This window comes from Eulemur rufifrons, chromosome 15, assembly GCF_041146395.1.
Source record: "Eulemur rufifrons isolate Redbay chromosome 15, OSU_ERuf_1, whole genome shotgun sequence".
NCBI classification, from domain to species: Eukaryota; Metazoa; Chordata; class Mammalia; order Primates; family Lemuridae; genus Eulemur; species Eulemur rufifrons.
Window position 1 is genome coordinate 95044773 of NC_090997.1, and position 21679 is coordinate 95066451.

Sequence of the window (21679 nt, forward strand, 5' to 3'; positions counted from 1 at the left end):
TTTTCTTTACTGTAAAACATGATTTTTTTTTTTCTGCATAAGTTGGCTCGGGCATCATTGAAAAAACAAGTTAAACCTCAGGGCAGAGTTTCACAAACATGCCATTTACAGTGCAGGTTACACCTCTTTCCTGGAAATTTTCTTTTAGCAGATCTGAGTTGGTACCTGAAAATCTGCTCTTTTAAAAACAAGTTCTCCAGGCGACTCCTAGCTTCATGCAAGTTGAAGACACACTGCTGCCAGAGAAAAGTGATATAGCAGGAGGATTCAATGCCTTTTAGCCTGCTGGCAAGATCTAGCACATGGGTGTTTACTCAGATCTGGCAATTGTTGCCAGAGTATATATTGATCAAGTACACAATTTTAAAAAGTGAGTGCGCGGGTGCGTGACCAAACCCACAACACATCCCACATGCACGTGACTGTGATCTTTGCTCCTTTGCAAGTCCTCCTAGAGCTGGAGTGTTCTGCACTTTGTTCCCTGCCCGGCACACCTCTCTCTCCCTTTCTTCTGTGTCCCCGCATTTCCCAAACCTGTCTCTGTTTGTTTAACCGCCGGTGTGGGGAGCGCTTTGGGATCAGACTCCTAACCATGTTTTTCCTGACTCCAGTCTTGGTAGCGGTTCTCTGCATTTTGGTTCTGTGGATCTTTAAAAATGCTGATAGAAACATCCAGAGGAGGAAGGGGGAGTCTGGATCCAGGATCGAGTCTCGCCCCTGGGTGGATGAAGACTTAAGAGACAGCACTGACCTCCACCAAGCAGAGGAAGGTAAAGCTGCCGCCAGCAGGTCTTGGCCATTGTGGGTGTGGATGCCGAGTGTGAGGTGATGGCTGGGCTTACAGGGAGGAGGCCAGTTTCATCATCGACCTGTGTTGTGCCAACTAACCGGCAGGTGACAGAGACAGATCATCTCCTCAGGTGATCAGTCTGTCACCTGCTGGCGCCAGCTCCCTTTATTTTGGATGCACAGTGAAAGCCATTGAGGGGCCAGAGTTCTCTCTGGCTCTGATCCTGTTCTGGCTGTTGGAATCCTCCTGGAGGGTCTCCCCTCGGGCCGGCAGTGGGCAGGGGTGACTGGGCAGGCTTTGGTCAAGAACTCTGAAATCTACAAGGTGGCATCTACCTAGGGGTTTGCCATTTTTCACTGTGCCAGGCCCTGGGGGAGAGAGACAGGGGTGGCTTCTGTCTTCAACAAGTGGAGTGTACAATTCGGTTGACAATATGAGACACGGGAAAGAGAGAAACACACAGACAAACCCAGTGGACCTGATTCTAAGGGGTTTGCAGCAGGTTTGGGGGTGGAGATGGCAGTTAGGAAAGGGACAAACCAGGCCAGGGAGGATTCATAGGATAGTGGGGGAGGGGGGCTGTCAGGGGTGAGGGACAGGAAGGGTGGGGCGCAGGGAGTCCTCGGGAGGGCTGAGAATGATGTGTCCAGGGCAGGCAGGGTAGGGCTGGCCTTGGAAAGAAAGGGTGATGGGGTGCTGGTGGGAAGGGGGGCCTGGGCAGGAGCCTTGGGTAATCCGTGTTTGAGCAGCTTGGTCTAGGATGGATTTGTGGGATGGATTCAACTGGAAGAGCCTCTGTGATTCTCAGCTGGGCCAGTGATGCCCACCCCCAACGGAGGCCACTGGAAATGTAAGTGGGTATGTGTGAGTGTGAGCGAGTGTGTGAACGTGTGAGTGTGTGAATGTATGTGAGAGTGTGTATCTGTGTGCGAATGTGTGAATGTGTGTTAGAGTGTGTGAAAAGTGTGTGTGTGAATTTGTGCGTGATGTGTGTGTGAGTGTGCATGGATGTGTGGATGTGAGTGTGTGAATGTATGTGAGAGTGTGAATGTATGTGAGAGTGTGAATGTATGTGAGCGTGTGAGTGTGTGAGGTGTGTGTGAGCGTGTGAGCATATGTGAGTGAGTGCGTGTGTGTGTGTGTGTGTGTGAGTGTGTGAGTGATTGCATCATCTCAGGACTGGGGCAGGGTGTCCAGCTGGCCCTCAGTGCTGGGAGCCAGTGACACTGAGTGTCCTGCCCGGGGCTTCAGCCTCCTCCGCTCCCAGGTTGAAGGCCACCCCGGCCCGGCCATTTCTTCCCAGCTGCGAAGAGCTTTCCTTAAATGAAGGGGCGTCTGTGATGAAGCTGTGTGATGATTTGCTCTGGTAGGGATGGCCCAGATGGTGGTGGCAGTGGGGATGCTGGGCACAGAGTGGATCAGAGTGAAGGTCAAGGAAGAACAACAGGGTTTGGTCCTGAACTGGACATTAGGAGAAGTAGGAGGGAAGAGCTGGAGGCCGGAAGAGGCTCACAGATGGGCACAGGGCAGAGGGTTCAGCCTCAGGGGAAGACGATTCCCATCAAGGATGTTCAATTTGAGATGAGTGACACAGCTAAGCAGAAAGGGGAGGGAGAGGTCCAGGCCACAGACACTGATGGGAGGGTCACCAGCAGAGGGAAAGTGCTTGGACCTTGGAGAACTGAGGAAGTCCCTAAGTGGGGAAGTGGGCGTTGCTAGAGAGAAGGCTGAGCACAGCGACTGGGGACCCGGCGGGTAAGAGGAACTGCGGTGGGTGGCAGAGGAAGGTACCAGGGCAAAGGGGAAGGTGTGAGAAAGGCTTCAGGAAGTAACGATAACAAGCCCCTACATGGCACTTACTGTATCCAGTGTCACATTTTATGTGTAGCAAATCATTTAATCTTCATGACAATACCATGAAGTAGGCACTATTATAACTCCCGCATTACAGGTAAGGAAACTGAGGCCCAAGTAAGGTAAGTCACCTGTCCGAGAAGGCAGTGGCAGGGACAGGACCAGGCAGTCTGCCTCCAGGGGCCAGGCAGGTGGCTGTTTGCTGGGCTTCCTCTCCCCTTGAAGAATGACCCAGAACAGAGCGGGCAGGAGGTGACCCGCAGGGGCAGGCATTCCGGAGAGATCAGAGAGCACGCAATGAGGGAAGCCCGATGGATCTGAAGACCCGAGAGGTGAGAGGGTACAAGAGAGCCTGGGGCTGGACCTGAGGGTTGGGAACATGGAGCAAAGCCCTGGCTCGTGCCTGATTATTCATTTCTGCAAAACTCTTTGCTTCTTTGTTCTCTGTTCCCTTCCATCCTCATCCTTCTCTTACCTCATAGAGGCATGAAGGGGACAGTCTTAGTGTCCTCCTCAGTGGCTGGGGCAAATCTGGCCTGAGTGTAGCGTGCACAGACCTCTTGCTGAAATCGTTGTTTACGGAAGTTAGGCAATGCACACTAAGCTTGCATAGCTGCTTGGTGAGAACCAGCTTACATCCGGGCTCCTCTGCCACCCAAGTCCCTACTCTCAGCCGCAGGAGGGGTGGACACAGTTTCCGTGGGGATCTTACTCCAGGTGCAAAGGATTGGGCAGGGGGAGAACTGGAGGAGAGAAAGGAGCCCAGCGCTGAAGAAACTCGGAGGTGGTGTTGGTGCCTGCACATAGGTAGGAGATGCCGACCATTCTGAGTCCAGCTCTGCGTCACAAAGAATTCCTACTCCATGTTCCTAGATCAGGGAAGCAGCAGACCGTGTGGGTGGGGGCATTGTTGGCAGGAGGGCAGTGGCGTGGGAGAGCATGGGGCTTACTAGATGCAAGATGCAAACTTCTTTCCTGTACCAGCCAAGTTTGGTGTCCTGTTAATACTTTCAGTTCCTTGTTTATGTACAGCGAGGTCTAAGAAGGAGAAGTTGCTGATGTTTATCTTGAAGAGAAAACCTCAAGTTGTCACACTAAAATGGGACTAGCCTCTGGCAACTAGAAAGAGCCAGTTGTTAAATATGCAGGAGTTTCGTGGGCCACACGTCAAATGTCAGTAGCTTGAAGTCGGCCATGATGGGAACGTTCACGTCACGGCTACTGCCAAGTGCTATAAATCAGGGCTCCCCGAGCCCCCAAAGGGCTGGTTTACCAGCACACGCTGCCACAAGTCCCATATAAAGCCAGCATTCTACTCTGCTCAGAGCGATCGAGGAGGCCAGCACAGTTCTCCTTGCCCATGGGAAGCAACATATTTAGCTTTGTCTTTGACACACCCACCCATAATATCTGTGCGTGGATAATTTAGAAGCGTGGTTTGCTAAGACCCCTAGAAGACCTCAAGGTCTTAGGACAAAGAACAGGTCAGTTCAGATGAGAGAGACTAGGAAAGGGAAAGGACTTGAATGAAGACGTAGTCCTGTGCTGAGATCCAGCCTGGTGGGTGCTGCTGGGGGACTGTCACGATCAGCACCGGATGTGGCGCACCAGATGTGGCACACCGAGACCAGGAGGCTCACAGAGCAAATTCTGCCAGCTTCGCTCCACTGCTTGGCAGGGGAGGCTAAATAGCTTTTTCTCTACTCAATCTGGGGTCACGGCTGAGGACTCCGTAACAAAGACAGATCGACCACAGGAAAGTGTGCATGTTTATTAAACATGAGTTCTTATGGGACACGGGAGCCTTTATAAAGAAATGCCCTTTCAAGGATTTCTGAGGATTCCCAGGGAACTTGTGCTCTTGAGCCTACCTCTGGCTCTGGGGTTCAGGCCCATGGACTTCCTGTTTCTCCCAAGTGTTTTCTTTTTCCACCTCATACCAGTTTACATGTGGAAATCAGCCTTTGTCTGTTTTTTTTTTTTTTTTTCTTTCAGGGATTTCTCCACTTTCCAACCACTGGAGTAACATATTAGCATTTGGGGCAGCTGTTCTTCCTTCTGAAGGTCCTCTGAGTCGCTGTTTTATGGTTCTGCCTGTGGACTCTTCTCCCAAACTCTAACGCCCTTACTGTGTCGTGCAGGGGAGCTCAGCCTGTCCTGTCCAAAGACTCATGCCCATGTTCTGAAAAGCACTGGGCCGTGGGAGCCAGGGACACAAGGAATCATCAGAGCTTAAACATTTTACACTCTCCTCCCTCATAAGCCTTGTGAGGGAAGGTGACAACAGGGAGATTTATTCTCCACAGACACAAATTATGCTGCTTTGCTCAGAATGCAGAAGTATCTACGGCCAGTTTTGTTTACACTTTCAAGTTCTCATTCATTGTTTTAAACTCTAAATGTTCCTTGAAAGCATTGATATTCTAACAATGAAACAGGAATTTAAAAATACTGGTTTTGTTCTCATGCTTTGAAAAATGGTAACATGGCAAGAAATTCAGCTCTGAGGATCTATGTTCCCACTTTAGACATTACCTACTTTCACTGAACTTGAACGTTCACTGCTTTGAGATAACGTCAAGCACTTTTTCTCCTTTTTCAAAAGTCTTATCTGACAGTTCTGGCCAGTTGATCTATCCTTGATTCCTTTGGTAATTAATCCTTGTGACCTTGTAATCAGTGAAAAAATTCTTAATTGTGAAATGCAATATACTTACTGAAAAAGTATATAAAACATAGAACAAATAATTTTTAAGCAAAAACTCACATAATTATCACCTAGGTCAAGAAATACAAATTTCTATCACTCCTGAACTCCCTCATGTCCCTTCTCAGTCACAACCTTTTTCCTACTCTATAGAAGTAACTACTATTTTGAATGTTATGGGGATTATTTCTTTGCTTTTCTTCATAGTCTTGAAAGAAATGAAGAAACACTCAGTATTGCATACCTCAGAGAAAGAGGTATGAAATTTTGGATATATTAAATATAAGCAACAATTCTAAGAATATTGGAATGATGTATCTGAGGATTTGATGGTAAGGTCTTCTGATCACTTATTTGTAAAGCCTACCAGAAACTTCACAATGTTATTTACTGGAAAATGTCCTTCTAAAATAAGATCATTAGGTCTGCCCTTGGTGAGGCTTGTAGTGCACCAAACACAGCTTCCTTTTTATCTGCTTCTGTGGCTGTGGGTTCATTTTCTTCCTCCTCAGTTTTACCATTTTTAGCTTCAATGATTGAATCTTCTCTTGCATCTTCATCTTTCCTAAGATCTTGAGCTACAGATAATGAGCTTCCAGAACTCTCTGAATAGGAGAATAATAGGGAAAACCAGAAGTGGCAAAAGCAGGCAAGTGTAATGGTAAATTTTGTATAGCTAAATTTAACAGTATTTTTATTATGGTTAATATTTTTGTTTGTTAAGAAATTCTTCTCCACTCTAAGGTCATTAAGATATTCTTCTATATTCTTTTCTAAAAGATTTAAAAAATAATCTTTTATATGTAGAATTGTGGTGAGAACATTCAACATCCTTCTCTTCTCAATCTCTGATGGAAAGGTTTCAAAGTTTTGCCATTAACTATTAATATATAGCTGGATGTCGGTATTTTTTTCCCATAGTCAGACTGTATCAGATTAAGAAAGTTTTTTCCAACTCCAAATTTACAAAGAGATAAATGTCAAATTTTATCAAATGCTTTTTCTGCATTGGAATGATTTTATGGTTTATGTCCCTTAGCTTGTTAATGTGACAGAAAAACTTGATTGTTTTTCTATTGTTAAATTAACCTTGTATTTCTGGGATAATTCAAACTTGGCCAAGATATATTGTTTTTTATATATTGCTGAATTCTGTTACTAATATTTTATTTAGGATTTTTGTAATCTGTGTTTATGAGGAAACTAAGCCTGTAGTTTTTCTTTCTTTTAATGTCCTAGTTATGTTTTGGTATCAAGGTTGTGATAGGTATCAAGGTATCAAGGTTTCATAAATGAGTTGAAAAGTGTTCCTTCTTTTCCTGTTGTTGTGAAGCGTTTCAAAAAGTTTAGCAATATTTTCCCTGTGAATGTTTGGTAGAACTCCTTCATGAAACTCTCTGGGCCTGAAGTTTCCTTCTCTTTTAGGAAGATCCTTGCCTACTGATTCAACTTCTTTAATGGTTAGAGGACCTTTCAGTTTTTATATGTTGAAGTCAGTTTGGACAGGTTACATTTTCTATTAATAGACATTTGTCTTTTTATATGAATCTTCTAATATATTGGCATAATAATATTCTCATACTATTGGTTAAATGACAGTAACATCTGTAGTCATGTCACATTTTCCATTTCTGATATTTGTTATTTGTGCTTTTGTTTTCTTGATCAATCTTTCCAGGAGCTCATCAGTTTAATCTGTCTTTTCAGAGAACCAACTTTGGCTTTGATATTTCTCCCTCTTGAAGGTTTCTTGTCATTTTCCTTAACATGTCATATTTAATATTTACTTCTTTCTACTATCTTTGGTTTTACTTATTTATTCTTTTCCTAATTGCTTGAAATGGATTTTTAGCTCATTAATTTTTAGGGTTTCTTTCCATTTAGTGTATGCATTTAAGTATTTAAATCTCCCTGTAAATAGAATACTTTAGTGTTATTGCATAGATTTTTCAATATGTAATAATTTCATATTTTAATTTTGAAATGTTTCGTAATTTCCATTAAGATATTTTATTTTAAGTCATCTTTTTTTAAGTCATCTTTTTATTACTGATTTATAGCTTAATTGGATTGCAATCAGAGATCATTATCTGTTAAACCTTTAAAATGTGTTGAGAGTTATTTTCTGGTCCAATGTATGGTTAATTTTTATGAATGTTTTGAGTCTGCTTAAAAATAAAGTGTTTTCTGCAGCTGTTTGATAAAGTGTTGTATATATGGCCATTTGGTCATCTTTGTCAACTGCCTTATTCAAATCTTCTCTATCCTTACTGATTTTTTTCCTCTGCTTATTCTATCATTACTGAGAAAGATGTGTTAAGATCTTTCACTGTGATTGTGGATTTTAACGTTTATTCTTGAAACTCTGTCTTAAGGTCCTGTAATACAAATGCATACATATTTAAAATTATGTTTTCCAAGCAAATTAAACTATATTATTATAAAGGGACCCTTTTTATTACCAACAATGCTTTTTGTCTCAATTTTTCTTTCATCTGATACTAACATAGTTACATGATTCATGGAATAACTTTTCCACCATGATGCATGGTATAACTGTCAACCTTTCTATATTCTTATGTTTTAGATGTGTCTCTTTTAAACAACATATTTGGACTTAAAAAAATCATTGATCTTTATCAGGAGCATTTATACTCAATGCAATAATTCTTGTTGCTACTAAAAATTCAGTTATTCTTGTTCTTCTGGAAGTAGTCTTTTTTTCCTTTGGTTGCTTTTAAGACTTTATTATTTGATTATAAAATGCGTGAGTCTCTTGTTTTAATAATGCTTATAGTTTACTGGGCCTCAGAGTAAAAATGTACTGTTTATATAGTTTACTTGTAAGTTAGGAGCCTGAAATAACCTGTAGTTTGGAATCTAATTTGACTCCTGATTTACTTGCATTGTTATCAGGGTCAATTATGGAACTAAAATTTGGTGCCTCCTCCTTACAATATTTTTTTTTCCTTCTTATAGCAGTTGTGTTTAATGTCATTACAAAATAAATAAAAGTTCTTGTCCAAAAAAAAAAAAAAAAAAAAAAGAATTTCCTGGGCCTCTGAAATCTGCAGATTTGGTATTTTTCATCAGTTCTGGGAAAATCTCAGATACCACCTTTCAAATACTGCCTCTGCGACATTCTCCTTGAATCAAATGATTAAATGTATATTGGACATCCTCACTCTGCTCTATTTTTTCTTGTCCTTTCTTCTATGTTTTCCATCTTTTGGCCTCTCCTTGCCCTATTCTAGTACTTTCTTCTAACTTACCTCCCAGTTCATTAATTTTTCTTTAGTTACTCTTACCTGCTAGTAAACCCATCCATTAAGTTCTTAATTCTATTATTTTTCAGTTCTAGAAGTTCTATTTTTCATATTTTCTGTGTTAATTTTTATCCTTTCCTATACCCTACAGATTTATATAAGTTTGTATTTTTTTCTCTAAACATAGTAATCATAGTTGTTTAATCTTCTGAGTCTGATAATTCCAATATTTGAAGTATTTGGTCATCTGACTTTATTTTTAAAAATTGATTCTTCTATTTCTTGTTCAAGGTGGTTCTTTATTGTACCTGATTGCATTTGGTGGGTTGCTGGTGATTGTACTAAAAATGATCTGTATATTGGTATTTGCTTCTGCTAGGCAACTGGGGTACTTTCAGGCAGGACAACCTTATTCCAAGTTCAAGTTTGAGGCAAGATCCATCAAAATGATATAAGCCCTTGAGGGCTGATTTATTTATCATTCACACTTTCCCTAAGGATATAGTCTTGGGGCTCCAGTTTATTAGACTTCCCGTTGCATGTGGGCCTGGGCTTTGATTTCTGTCACCCTTGATCCCTGAAGATATAAAAATGGAAATTCAAATATGTAGGGACTGGCATATACAATCAAGGAAAATGTAGTTTCTGTGCTTATTGACCTGTGGAGGTTTGTATTTTCCTTTCAGGTTGGCCTGGAAATTTCTTACTACAGATTTTAAAATTACTTTTAAAAATATCTAATTTAGTGATCTGAGTGGTTTTCTGCTGATGAGAAATTGTTTCAAATAACTTGGTCTACCATGAACAGAAATTTGAATTCTTCATCTTTTTGTAGGTAAAACTTTTCTTTTTCTTGATTTATAATAAGTATAACAAACCTAGAGTTTGAAGGATAGTCAAGATCAGTGATTAGGATTCTGTAAATCTATTCTTTTCAATTTTTATTGTTTTTATGCAATTTTTATGTTGATCTTTTGGTTTGGGGGGATTGGGGTTTTTATTTATTTTTTATTTTTTTAGCTCATAACCCTACAGACATTTTTGAGAACTTTATCTCCTCTCCAGTGGCCATCTTTTGGCCAAGAGAGGTCATTTGCCACCTTTCTTATTCTTATTCTTATTTGCAGATGCTGATGAGTGGCAAGAATCAGAGGAAAATGTTGAACACATTCCATTCTCCCACACCCGCTATCCTGAGAAGGAAATGACTAAGAGATCCCAGGAATTTTATGAACTTCTCAATAAGAGACGGTCAGTCCGGTTCATAAGTAATGAGCAAATCCCAATGGAAGTCATTGATAATGTCATCAAGGCAGCAGGTTTGTAATTGCACATTGGGTCTTTGAGAATGGCAGCTGCCCTGCTGGTGTGATTCCAACACTGGGACAATGTCGAGGCTCCAACAGTGAATAAAGCCTAGAGTGACATGTTTATCTATAAAGTCTTACGCAAGTGTTGAATGACTGCCAGAAACATAACGATTTCTACTTTCTACGTTTTGACTATTATAAACATCTTGGAAGCATATGTGATAATAGTTCAAAACTTCTGAAATTATTCAGTATTAAGAGCTTTTACTAAAAACTAAGGTTTCTAAACACATCATTATATACTTAAAGAGAAACATCTCTTTCTTTACCCTCCCCTTAAAACACACCACAAACATAGACTCTCATACTTTCACACTTACACATTTGTCTTTTTGAAGAAAATTTCTTATATTACACACCATGGTGCTCTAGAGTATTCTAACGAACTAGCAAAATTTACTTGTATGAATTTACAAAGTAAACCAAAGCAAGACAAACACATTGCCAATGTAAATAATATCTCCATAGAGGGGAGAAAAAAGTAAATAACTACAGAAAAAGAGGAGGAGATATAAAAGAAAGCCCCCTACTTGAGAGTCTCTTCTGAATGTAAATCATATTTAAGTTTATTTGCAAAATTACTGCATTCTCATTGTGAATCCATTGTCCACCTTAAAAGAAAGCAAGAATAAAATATTTCATTTCCATTAAGGATACAAATGCACTAGATTGTTGAGTCCTTTATCTAACTAACAGCAGTTACTAAATTTTCCATTTATCTGTATCTGTATATATGTGTGTACATATATGATATTAAGGTAAATTTAGCATAATTTAAAACATTAGGGAGAAATTTATTTCTTGTATTTGGAAACACAAATATTTAATAGACAAATAAAATGGGTACAAAATTAACTGGAATTACTCTGTGCAGATATCTGGGCCTCATGTTTAGCTTTTGGCTTATATTTGGTGAGCCAATCATGACTTCTGGTGTTGGCAGTGGTGTGTGGCCAACAAGAACCCCGTCAAGAGCCTGCAGGCCTTACTCCCTCCAGAGGTAGAATTTATTACATTAAAAAGGAATAAGGAAGGAAGGAATAGGCATTTCTGATATAGCCCACCTGTGGTCACTGTGGCCTGCCTTTGGGAACAGCAGGCCATCTCTAGGACCAAGGGGTGACACCCAGATCAGAAGCTGGCCCAAGCCCTCTCTGGAATCTCAAGGGACTTTAAGCTCCTTGGACAGAGATGACACTCCATGGAGCTTTGTCCTGGGACACTGGGACTGACTGAGGTGTCGGCCAAGGATTCCCGAAGCATCCAGGCGTAGAAGACACATAGCTGTGCATATTGAGTGCCCAAAGCCAAGAGATCCCCAACTTTTGTGTGGCCCTAATGAGACCACAAACCCACAGTGTCACGCTGAGAGTTTTGATATAGTCATGAAACCATTTATAGTTTAGTTGCCTTTTAAGGAGTGTTTTTAAAACCATTTTACCATGTACCTTTTGCCTTTTCCAATAAGCTTCATGAGGTTATCCTTTTTCAGGAATATCAAAACTAATGACAGTCTAGAGAATTCTGGCTGTCAGAGTATGCCCTCTGAGTTTTTCTCCTGAGTGGTCGTGGTGCAGCTTGTTAGGGACTTTTTCTCCACATAACTAGAGAAGCAGGGAGAGGTTCCCACAGCCCCAGAACTACTGGTCTTGATCGTGACAAGTTGGCTGGGAGACACCCAGAGGATACTGAACAAAACGGAGTCCACAGCACCTGCCAGAGCCCGCTGCCAAGCACTTCATTTTAAGCAAGCATAATTATATTTATTATTAACGAACAGTCTCACACTTCCCTGTAACTTTAATTTCTCATTTTGACTTGATGGGTGACAGGAACAGCCCCAAGTGGGGCCCACACGGAGCCCTGGACCTTCGTGGTTGTGAAGGACCCAGATGTGAAACATGAAATTCGCAAGATCGTAGAGGAGGAAGAAGAAATAAACTACATGAAGAGAATGGGGCACCGATGGGTTGCAGACCTGAAGAAACTGAGGTACAAAAGTTGGTGAAATTAGGGATGTCTGGCTTGGCCTCTTACAATGAAGGAACTACCACTGCCATTTCCTGGTTCCCTTGTAAGTGATAAAAGTTTGATTCTGGCTCCATGAGGAATTACAGATGCTAAATCAGGCCCTATCATGTGATTCTTTGGTAAATAAATAGGCTCTGACCCAAATAATTGCTTAGTAAATAAAACTTTGAGAAACCACTTCACTTTTCACTCATGTTGGAACATAAGGTTGTGAAATACTTCTCAAGATCTTGGGCAAAGCAGGTAACGTTTCGCTAACGTGATCAGGTGTTCCAGATGACGTTACTAAGCAGGCTATAGTTTTAGGATGAGTTTGGCACAAGTGTGGTATCTGTGAGGTGTTAGGAACTTTGTGGGCTTCCTCAGCTCCAGGAGAGAAGTGGCGGAGAACTCAGTGCAACTAGTTTCACTGTGGTGCCTCGAAGGCGATGTCCTTCCCTGCCCTCTCTCTTCCTAGGCTGAGCGTGAGGGGGCATGGCAGGTGGTGACAGTGACCCTGACCTCTCCAGGGGCCCTGCAGGGCCAGCTCGAGTCCTTGGCATTCAGGATGCTCGGAAGAGATACCTAATGCCTCTGGCTCTCAGCTGTGGGCCGTCAGTGGCCAGTTCAACACCAGCCACCCCAGATCCCACAGTGACACAAGCCTAAGAAAGGATGATGGGATGCCAATTTAGGGGCTTGGGAGCACTTCTCACTGGACAGGTAGAGTGGATGTGATGAGAAGGTGGCCTCTTGGCCCTGCTCCTTTTTTAGTTCTTTGGCACCAGAGGACAATTTTCTCCTAAGACATTTAAACCTTATCAAGATCGATGTCTTATGGAGTTGTAATATATCTCTGTGCCCTGGAGCAAGTGTGGGGGTAGTAATAGTGAGTATATAAATCTTACTGCGTATTCATGGGAAAAATCAGGATAGGTAAAAGTCGAGTCTCTATACCTAGAGAGATGCTATATTCTAGGTGTGCATAGTACCTACAAAATACTATTGTCTCTCTCACACTTTCCTCAGCAGTGGAAGAATTAATTGCTCTCTCACCTATGTGCTGGGTCTGCTGATTGGCTGGGTTTGGAGTGGAATCACAGGAGTGTAGGAATTGTCTTCTTGTGCTGAGTCAGTTTCTGGGTGGGGGTCGCAAGACCAGTGGAGTCTGTTCCTAGGTATGGGTCACTGGCCAGCCATTGAATACAGGGCCTGGAAGATATCTCGGAAACTACCCTTAGGTTTAGAAAAGCTGATGTTATCTATGGAGAAAGTTAAAAAATCTTTATGACCATCAGCTATGTGACTCCTGAGTAGCAATTACAGGAAAGCAAGCTCGGGGACAGTGGCTGGTTATTATCATTATTTTTAGCTATGCCTGTGCCTCTGCAGAGTTTAGGCCCTCACCACAGTTCTCACCTTGCACCCTTTTATTAATTTGTAAAGGGCAGTTTCAAGAGGATAGCAGTGCTTGCGTCACTCACTTCTCAGGCTGAGTGCTCCTTTTTGGTATAATGAGTTTTGAGGAGTCCTGAGATTTATATTTTTCCCTTACAATACAAACATCAGAATTTTAAATCATGGATATAGCTATACAGAACACAAGTTTATCTAATAGAACCCAGTTTGGGGAACACACACAATAGTCTCTTGATAACGTTCGACTCAACCGGGGGCTGCAGAATTGCTGGGTGCCCTGGAGAGCAGCATCCCCGGGTCTGTGTGTCCCAGAGGGAATGGAGGGTGCTCATTCATCCAGTGAGTCAGGAAGGTGGATGAAAAGGGGTTCTTCTGGATTGATACTTCCATGATTTAGAATTCTAATGTTTGTATTATAATTTCACCCTCACAGTGACCACAGGGGATGGGTGCACAACAGCACATTCGACACGACATTTGACGTGGGAGAGAACTGAGCCGTGGGAGGTTAAGTGGCTCACCCCCCATGGCCAAGCTTGTCTGGCTCAAGTGGATCTTCTAAACCATGAACATTTCTCCCTCTTTGTCAGGAGAGAATCAGCAGCAGTCAAACGTGACCAAGCTGACTGAAGTACGGCAAAGTAGCTTTGAAAGTGTAACCTGTGGATGTTACTAGTTTACGAGGAACCATGGAAAAATACACAGTGAGCTTATTGTACTTCAAAAACAGCAAAGCCATAACTAGGCCAGAAAAGCAGTGAATGGTGACCATCTCTTGCTAATTAATGAAATGATATTTCCCTAAGGAAAATTCCAGTATATGGGATTATGACTATCTCTCTTTTGAATATCTGTGCTAGAAAGAAACTTTTGCCAAAATATATGGGACAGGGTAATGGAATCAAGAAAGAGATATTTTAGGCTGCAAAATGAAAATTTCAACTCCATATTTATACATCACAGGAATGGCCTCCCACTCCCACTCCCACTAAAGTTCCCTTCCTTTTCTCCATAACTGGGCACACTGCACTGCCATCCGCCCGCCTGTGATTTCAGTTTAACCTGCTGTGCTCCAGCTCATCTCTTAGCTCTGCCTGGGGTGCCTTCCCCTCTCCCCCTTTTCTGCCCTGGCCTTCAGTGCCTTGAGGCCATTTCTGGGAATTTTCTTCCAATCTTCTTATTCAGAATTAACATTTCCGTTTTGAGGCGCTCCCAATGCACTTGGTTTATACTTCTTTGATAGCACTTACCAGGTTTCATTTTACTGAATATTGTCTTAGTGCACTTTGAGTTACAGGATCCATCCTTGTAACTTTCAGCATTTCCTATGCCTTGGTGTACTAGGCACTTATTAATACATGCTTATTGAATTGGATGATCTTGGACAGTGTGGGGGTGAGGGGAAACTTCCTCTTTCCCCCAAAAGTTTACTGAAAGGTCAACTCACAATTAAGGCAGGTTAATAAGAGCAAGTTTATTTATTGCATTCATGGGGCGAATTGCAGAGTGATTACCCAATATCCCAGTGGGGTCCAGAAATTTTTATAACCTCCTTTTAGAGGAGAGGGGAGATGAGGAACATAGGTAATTCTGTTTTGGGGCAATAAATGGTTGCTAGGGAAAACAGATTGGCTTGTGAATTAACCTGAGAGACGCCTGTTATGTTTTAAATGGTTTGGGCCAGGTCTGGTTGCGTTTTTGATCTTCTTTCCTGCAATGTGTTGAAATAACAGGAAAGGGGAAGAGAAGTCAACAGTTTTTTTGATGGGTCCGTCTGGTTCTGCAGATAGAGGGAAAGCCCCTTCCAAGGGCCTGTTGATCTCTAAGGGCCTTTAATTCAAAATATAGTTTATACCAAGGAGTCATATTCTGAGGTGAAATTTCCTAAGCTTCTTCAACAGAAAAAGATGAACGAGGCACAAACAAAAATTCTGCATTTTTTCAATTTAGTAAAAAAGACAAGTAAACATGTTTTTATTTGAATCATAAATAAGCTAAGGCAGTAAAAACAGAACCAAAAATAAGAACAAATATTCTGCTCGATCTCTTTTCTGTCCCCAGAACCAACTGGATTAAAGAGTACTTGGACACCGCCCCTGTTTTGATTCTCATTTTCAAGCAAGTACATGGTTTTGCCGCAAATGGCAAGAAAAAGGTCCATTACTACAATGAGATCAGTGTTTCCATCGCCTGTGGCATCCTGTTAGCCGCCCTGCAGGTACGTTGTCCTCTCGCCAGGCCCAAAAAAGCAAAGTGAGACTTGAGGGTCAAAGGGTGACCTTGTTACATTTCAGCTAAGTTTTAAATTCAGGGACATTTGGAAATTGTTTTATCTAAAGCTGAATTCCCAAATAAGGTAACTCCGATGTGAAAACGGACTCCGGAAACCTGCACTGGTGAGCACCATAGTTCAGCAAGCTGGAATTCTTCCTGGAAGTGCACTTGTAACATCGTTTCAGGGTTAGAAAAATTGTTGTTGCGGTTGCCTTCATCTGTTACAACAAATTCCAAGGGTTTTGGCAGACACACATGAGAAATTTCCAAGCCTGAAAGTCACGGAGACTAACTCCCTGGATGTGTTTGCTGTTGCTGAGATGAAGGAATGATTAAAAAGCCACAAGGAGAACTCTTTCCTAGAACTCCTATACTGAGAGGTTTGCATGGTATTGCGTTAGGAAGATGGGCTTAAAAAAAATTCCATCAACAAGTCAGCTAGGGTGCTGACATGAAACAGAGGGGGACTGAAGTATATACCTTTCAAACTACTCAATTCATTCACTCAGCAAATATTTCTGAGCAGCTCCCACGTGGCATTTCTGAGAGGCACTGGGGGTGGTTGGTCTCATGAACCGTACATTCTGGTGGGGGCTGGGGTCTGGCTAGCGGGTGAGAGAGACAGTAAACACATTAAATAAAAATGGCAAATAAGATTATAAAGGGGGTGATCATACTTTCAAGGGACAATTGATTCAAAAATTAATGAGCTTATTCACTATCTCAAAGAAAAATGCCTGTGCCGAATAACACGGTGCAAAAAATATAGTCATTGTTACACAACAGAAATGTTTTCAGATTGTATGAAAAATTGTCCTGAAGGAGCTGGTATTTGATTTCCTTACTGAATCTGCAATCAGATAAAGGAGTCACCGTGCAGCATCAGACCTCAGGACACCCCATCTGTTCTAGGGTCATGGAAGAAGCAGTTTAAGTCGGGAACGAGCCCGATGCACCACGTGGCCTCTGCCCCGGTGAAGCAGGCAGGCTCAGTCTGTTTCGCTTTACTGTTGAGTTTGCTGCCCTCTAGCGTCCCACAGGGCGCGATTCTGTGGGCAGCTCATGATTTGGGAGGGAGGAGAGAAAAATCTTCATGGAGCCCCCATCCCGAGCTTGGTGACCGGTGAGGCACACATGACAGGTAGAGGCGACTTCCAGAACTTCTTCTCAGGCTTAGTGGTGGTGATTTCATTGGAAAAGTTGAAGAGGGGCAGCTGGGGAAGTGTCTGGAAGCCATGTACTGTTTTTACTTAGATGTTCACTATTTGGAGGCTTGAAGAGAGATGGATGGGGCACCCCTTGGCCACTGGGTCCCCCATCATTGGGCACTGGCATTTTCACTGGGCATCAGGCTCTGCTTCCGTGTTGATTCTGTAGTTGTAGGAACTCCCTGTGGTTGTAGTTGTTGAAAATAAAATAGGCAAGACTTTATTAATACATTAATTACCAAGATCTAGCATTAGGAAGATCTAGAAAGATCTAGCAAGATCTAATTACCAAGATTTAAGCCAATTATTTTAAAGTAGTGATGAATGTAATGATATTTTAAGATACCTATAACAACTATGAACTGATATGAAAATATCTGTGAATTTTATTGGTGTCAAAGTCATAGATATTGCTAACACTACTGTGGTTTGTTGCCTACCTTTATAATGGAAGAAACTGCTAAATCAGTTAGATGTTTGCAGATATAAAGATGCATTTTTTTCCCATCCGAGTTCACAGACCTGCTGATTTCAATCCTTGGTCCTTTGAGGGGTCTGAGGATTTCAGGTAAAAAACGCCCGACCTATAATGAGACCAAAGCACTCAAATCAAGAGAGATTGAAAGATAAAATACTAATAGAAATTAGCTTAATATTTCTAAGAGAAGTTGCGTAATATGTTCTGTGTACTCAGCAATGTCTACTGCCAAAGATATATAAAATTCAGCTGGGGGTAAAAGCTATGTCTAAAAAAAGGACCAAAATATAAAATGACACCAAATTTAGATGTAAATATTTTCTCAATGGAAAGTTCAAGATTTATCCATTCCAAATTTAAATACCATGTGAAGATATGATAAAGGAAGATGGCAATAGAAAAAAAGTCAAATTCTGTAAAATAATTTTAAAGAGATTTATTTTGAGTCCTCAAATTTGAGGACTATGACCCGGACCCACACCCAAGAAGCCTTGAGTAAGTGGACTCGGTGTGGCTGGGTTATAGTTTGGTTTTATATATTTTAGGGAGGCCGGGGTTACAGGGAAAGTTATAAATTAATATGTGGGAGGTATATATTGGTTTGGCCCGAAAAGGTGAGCCATCTCGAAGTGGGGGAGGAGGGGAGCTTATAGGTTATAGGTGGGTTTGAAAATTCTTTGGCTTGTAATTAGTTGAAGACATGAAGTTTTGTCTAAAGGCTTGGAATGTTTCAACATTAAGAGCTGTTTATCAGAGATAAGTCACTGGACATAGATTTGTTGTGTAAATTGAGGACCTGTAGTTTTGTCTTGCATACCCTTAGGCCTGTTAATGGGTTACAAAGGATGTCCCCAAGAAGGGAGGGGGACATGGTAAGGCATGTCTGACCTCCTTTTTTCTGGCAGGTAATTTAGTTTTAGGATTTTTTTTGGCTATGAAGGGATTTAGTCAGTTGGTGGGGGGGGGAGTAAGTCTTAAAATTTTATTTTGTTTCACAAAGAGAAATGCCATAATAAAGGAGAGACAAAAGCTGATGGCAGAAAGAAGAAATCGATAGATTTTTCAATGCAGGTGTTCTTGAGAACAGACACTTGGCATTATAAAATCTTTAGGAATCAAGGCATAGAATGATATAGCATGAGAGACCTTCGGCAAGAGACCAAATTAAGTCACTCCAGATCCATGCATATATATATATAGTCATGTGCTACATAATGACATTTCAGTCAATGACGGACCGCCTACATGATGGTGGTTTCATAAGATTATAATGGGCCTGAAAATTCCTATTACCTAGTGACGTTGTAGCAGTCCTACTGCTGTAGCACAATGCATTACTCACGTGCGTGGGAGGATGCTGGTGTAAACAAACCTACTGTGCTGCCAGTTCATATAAAAGTATGGCACATACAATTATGTACAGTACATAATACTTGATCATTGATAATAAACAACTATATTAATGGTTTACGTATTTACTGTACTATACTTTTTGTCATTATTTAGCATGTACTCCTTCTACTTATTAACAGAGAGTTAACCATAAAACAGCCCCAGGCCGGAGGCAGGTCCTTTCAGAGGTATCCAGAGGAAGGCATTGTCATCATGCAGGAGATGACAGCCCCATGCGTGTTATTGCTTCTGAAGACCTTCCAGTGGGACGAGATGTGGAGGTGGAAGACAGCGATATTTATGATCCTGACCCTGTGTGGGACTAGGCTAATGTGTGTGTTTGTGTCTTAGCTTTTAGCAAAAAAGTTTAAGAAGTAAAAGATTAAATAAATAAATAAATTTAAAAGTAGAGGCTGGGCGCGGTGGCTCACGCCTGTAATCCTAGCACTCTGGGAGGCCGAGGCGGGTGGATTGCTCAAGGTCAGGAGTTCGAGACCAGCCTGAGCAAGAGTGAGACCCCGTCTCTACTAAAAATAGAAAGAAATTATATGGACAACTAAAATATATATATATACAAAAAATTAGCCGGGCATGGTGGTGCATGCCTGTAGTCCCAGCTACTCGGGAGGCTGAGGCAGTAGGATCGCTTAAGCCCAGGAGTTTGAGGTTGCTGTGAGCTAGGCTGACGCCACGGCACTCACTCTAGCCCGGGCAACAGAGTGAGACTCTGTCTCAAAAAAAAAAAAGTAGAAAAAAGCTTATAGAATAAGGATTTAAAGAAGAAATATTTTTTGCACAGCTGCACAATATGTGTTTCAAGCTAAGTGTTATTACAAAAGAGTCAAAAAGTTAAAAAAAATTAAAAGTTTATAAAGTAAACAGTTACAGTAAGCTAAGGTTAATTTATTATGTTACTAGAATAAATAATAAAATAAAGAATAAAAGAATAAAGAAAAATTTCTAAAATAAATCCTGTGTAGCCTAAATGTACAGTGTTTATAGTGCACAGGAACGCCCTAGGCCTTCACATTCACTCACCACTCACTCACTGACTCACCCAGAGCAACTTCCAGTCCTGCAAGCTCCATTCATGGTAAATGCCCTACACAGTTGGGCCATTTTTAATCTTTTATGCAGTATTTTTACTGTACCGTTTCTATGTTTAGATACACAAATACTTACCATTGTATGTATAATTGCCTACAGCATTCAGTACAATGGCATGGTTTCAGGTGTAACCTAGGAGCAACAGGCTACACCATATAGGTGTGTAGTAGGCTGTACCCTCTGTGTTTGTACATTCTATTATGTTCACACAATGAAGAAATCACCTAATGCTGTATTTCTTAGAATGTATTCCCATTATTAACTGACACATGACTGTATACACACAAACACACACACTCGCACACATATATAGGTTCAAATGCCAATATTATAGATATTGATTACAACTCATAGATTCCAGGCAGATAACCAGAATTCAGGAAAGAATATTTAGTGAGAAAATTATAGTAGAATTTTGCCTGAGACCCTGCTTTGGTGAACTGCTCTTATCTGGGTCTTGTACCAGGGTACAAGCTGACCCCTTAGCTAAAAGGAACTGCCTGTTGTTTTTGCCATTGCTTTGGTATAGTTGGATTTCCCCAATTTCTTTCCTAAAATAACCATTTCTATTTCTTAAGCATCAGTGAAAAATAAGACTAGCATTTTTCTGCTTCCAGAAGATTCCCACTGCTTGGTTAAAAGAAGTCAGTGGCTGGGGAGGTTGGGGGTGCAGGTGAGGTTCGCGATACCCATCACCTGAGCTGGCAGCCTCTCTGCTGCCCAACTTTGGGGAAATGATTAGCTGATCAGGTGTGCTAAGGATGGAAGTCCCCAGGCTGGAGGCAGAGCTGTGATTTTGCCAGCTGGCTTTACAACGCGTCCTTTCCTCTCCTGTTTTAGAATGCGGGACTGGTGACGGTCACTACCACGCCTCTCAACTGTGGCCCTCGTCTGAGAGTGCTCCTGGGCCGCCCTGCCCATGAAAAGCTGCTGATGCTGCTCCCCGTGGGGTACCCCAGCAAAGAGGCCACGGTGCCGGACCTCAGACGGAAACCTCTGGACCGGATCATGGTGACAGTGTAGGCAGGAGCCCTTCAGGGAGCTGTGCGAGAACGGTGCCCAGGCGCCTCCCGGCGGCTCTGCCTGCCCCTCTCGGGTCCCTCGGCTGCTCTCTCTGGGTGTGGGGTCTCCCCCGCCCTCCACTCCACGGGGTGTCAAGTCAGATAAGTCCTGTTTCTTACCCACTTTGCAAATGCGTTAACACTTTACAAAGAACACGCCTCGGTCTTAAAAATCATTCTAGAACATCACTGCTGACATTTTTCTTTTATTTTTTAAAACTCACATACGGGAAGGAGTCCTCAGAAAATGTAATGTGGTCCCAAGAATTCAGCTATGTGAGTACTCTTGAATTTAAATTCGGACTAACCAAATGGCCTCCTGCCCTCTGATTTCTGGGAGCTTTTAGAGAAAGGGTGCGCTTTTGAGATACAATTTTTAACTGAACTTCAGGGATGTTTTAACAGTTTTGAATAAGTAACCATCAAAGTAACTAAAATGTCACCCTCACAGCGCAGGACAGGGCGTGCTTGGGCAGCAGGGCTCCGGCTGGCATCAGCTGAGCATATGAACACACAGGTACACCGTCCAGCGGTGTGCTGGAGCTGGCTGGCAGCAGTTCGTGGAAGCTGTTAAATATTTGAGAATTTTGCAAGCCAGTTAGTTTAAGTATTAAACATTTATAGCCTGAAATTGCCATGGTGTGTGAGCTTACACCACAGCAATCGCAAAACACTACAGTTAGGGCTCGCTTCCCTTTTCTTAAAGACAACTGTTTGCCAAACGGCCGGCTGTGTCTCCCTTC

At 42.0% G+C, this 21679-nt stretch overlaps 1 protein-coding gene across 2 annotated transcripts; it reads left to right on the plus strand.

Moving 5' to 3' along the window:
• The first annotated feature begins 491 nt into the window (after positions 1–491).
• On the plus strand, positions 492–21023 carry IYD (iodotyrosine deiodinase). Of its 2 annotated transcripts, none has more exons than XM_069489184.1 (5): positions 492–770; positions 9745–9936; positions 11820–11979; positions 15478–15634; positions 20716–21023. In XM_069489184.1, the coding sequence occupies exons 1-5, from the start codon at positions 593–595 to the stop codon at positions 20896–20898; spliced, it is 870 nt and encodes a 289-aa protein (XP_069345285.1). In that variant the 5' UTR covers positions 492–592; the 3' UTR covers positions 20899–21023. The 2 variants fall into 2 exon arrangements, with proteins under 2 accessions (XP_069345285.1, XP_069345286.1); XM_069489185.1 differs by lacking the exon at positions 20716–21023 and adding an exon at positions 16489–16497.
• The last annotated feature ends 656 nt before the right edge of the window (positions 21024–21679 follow it).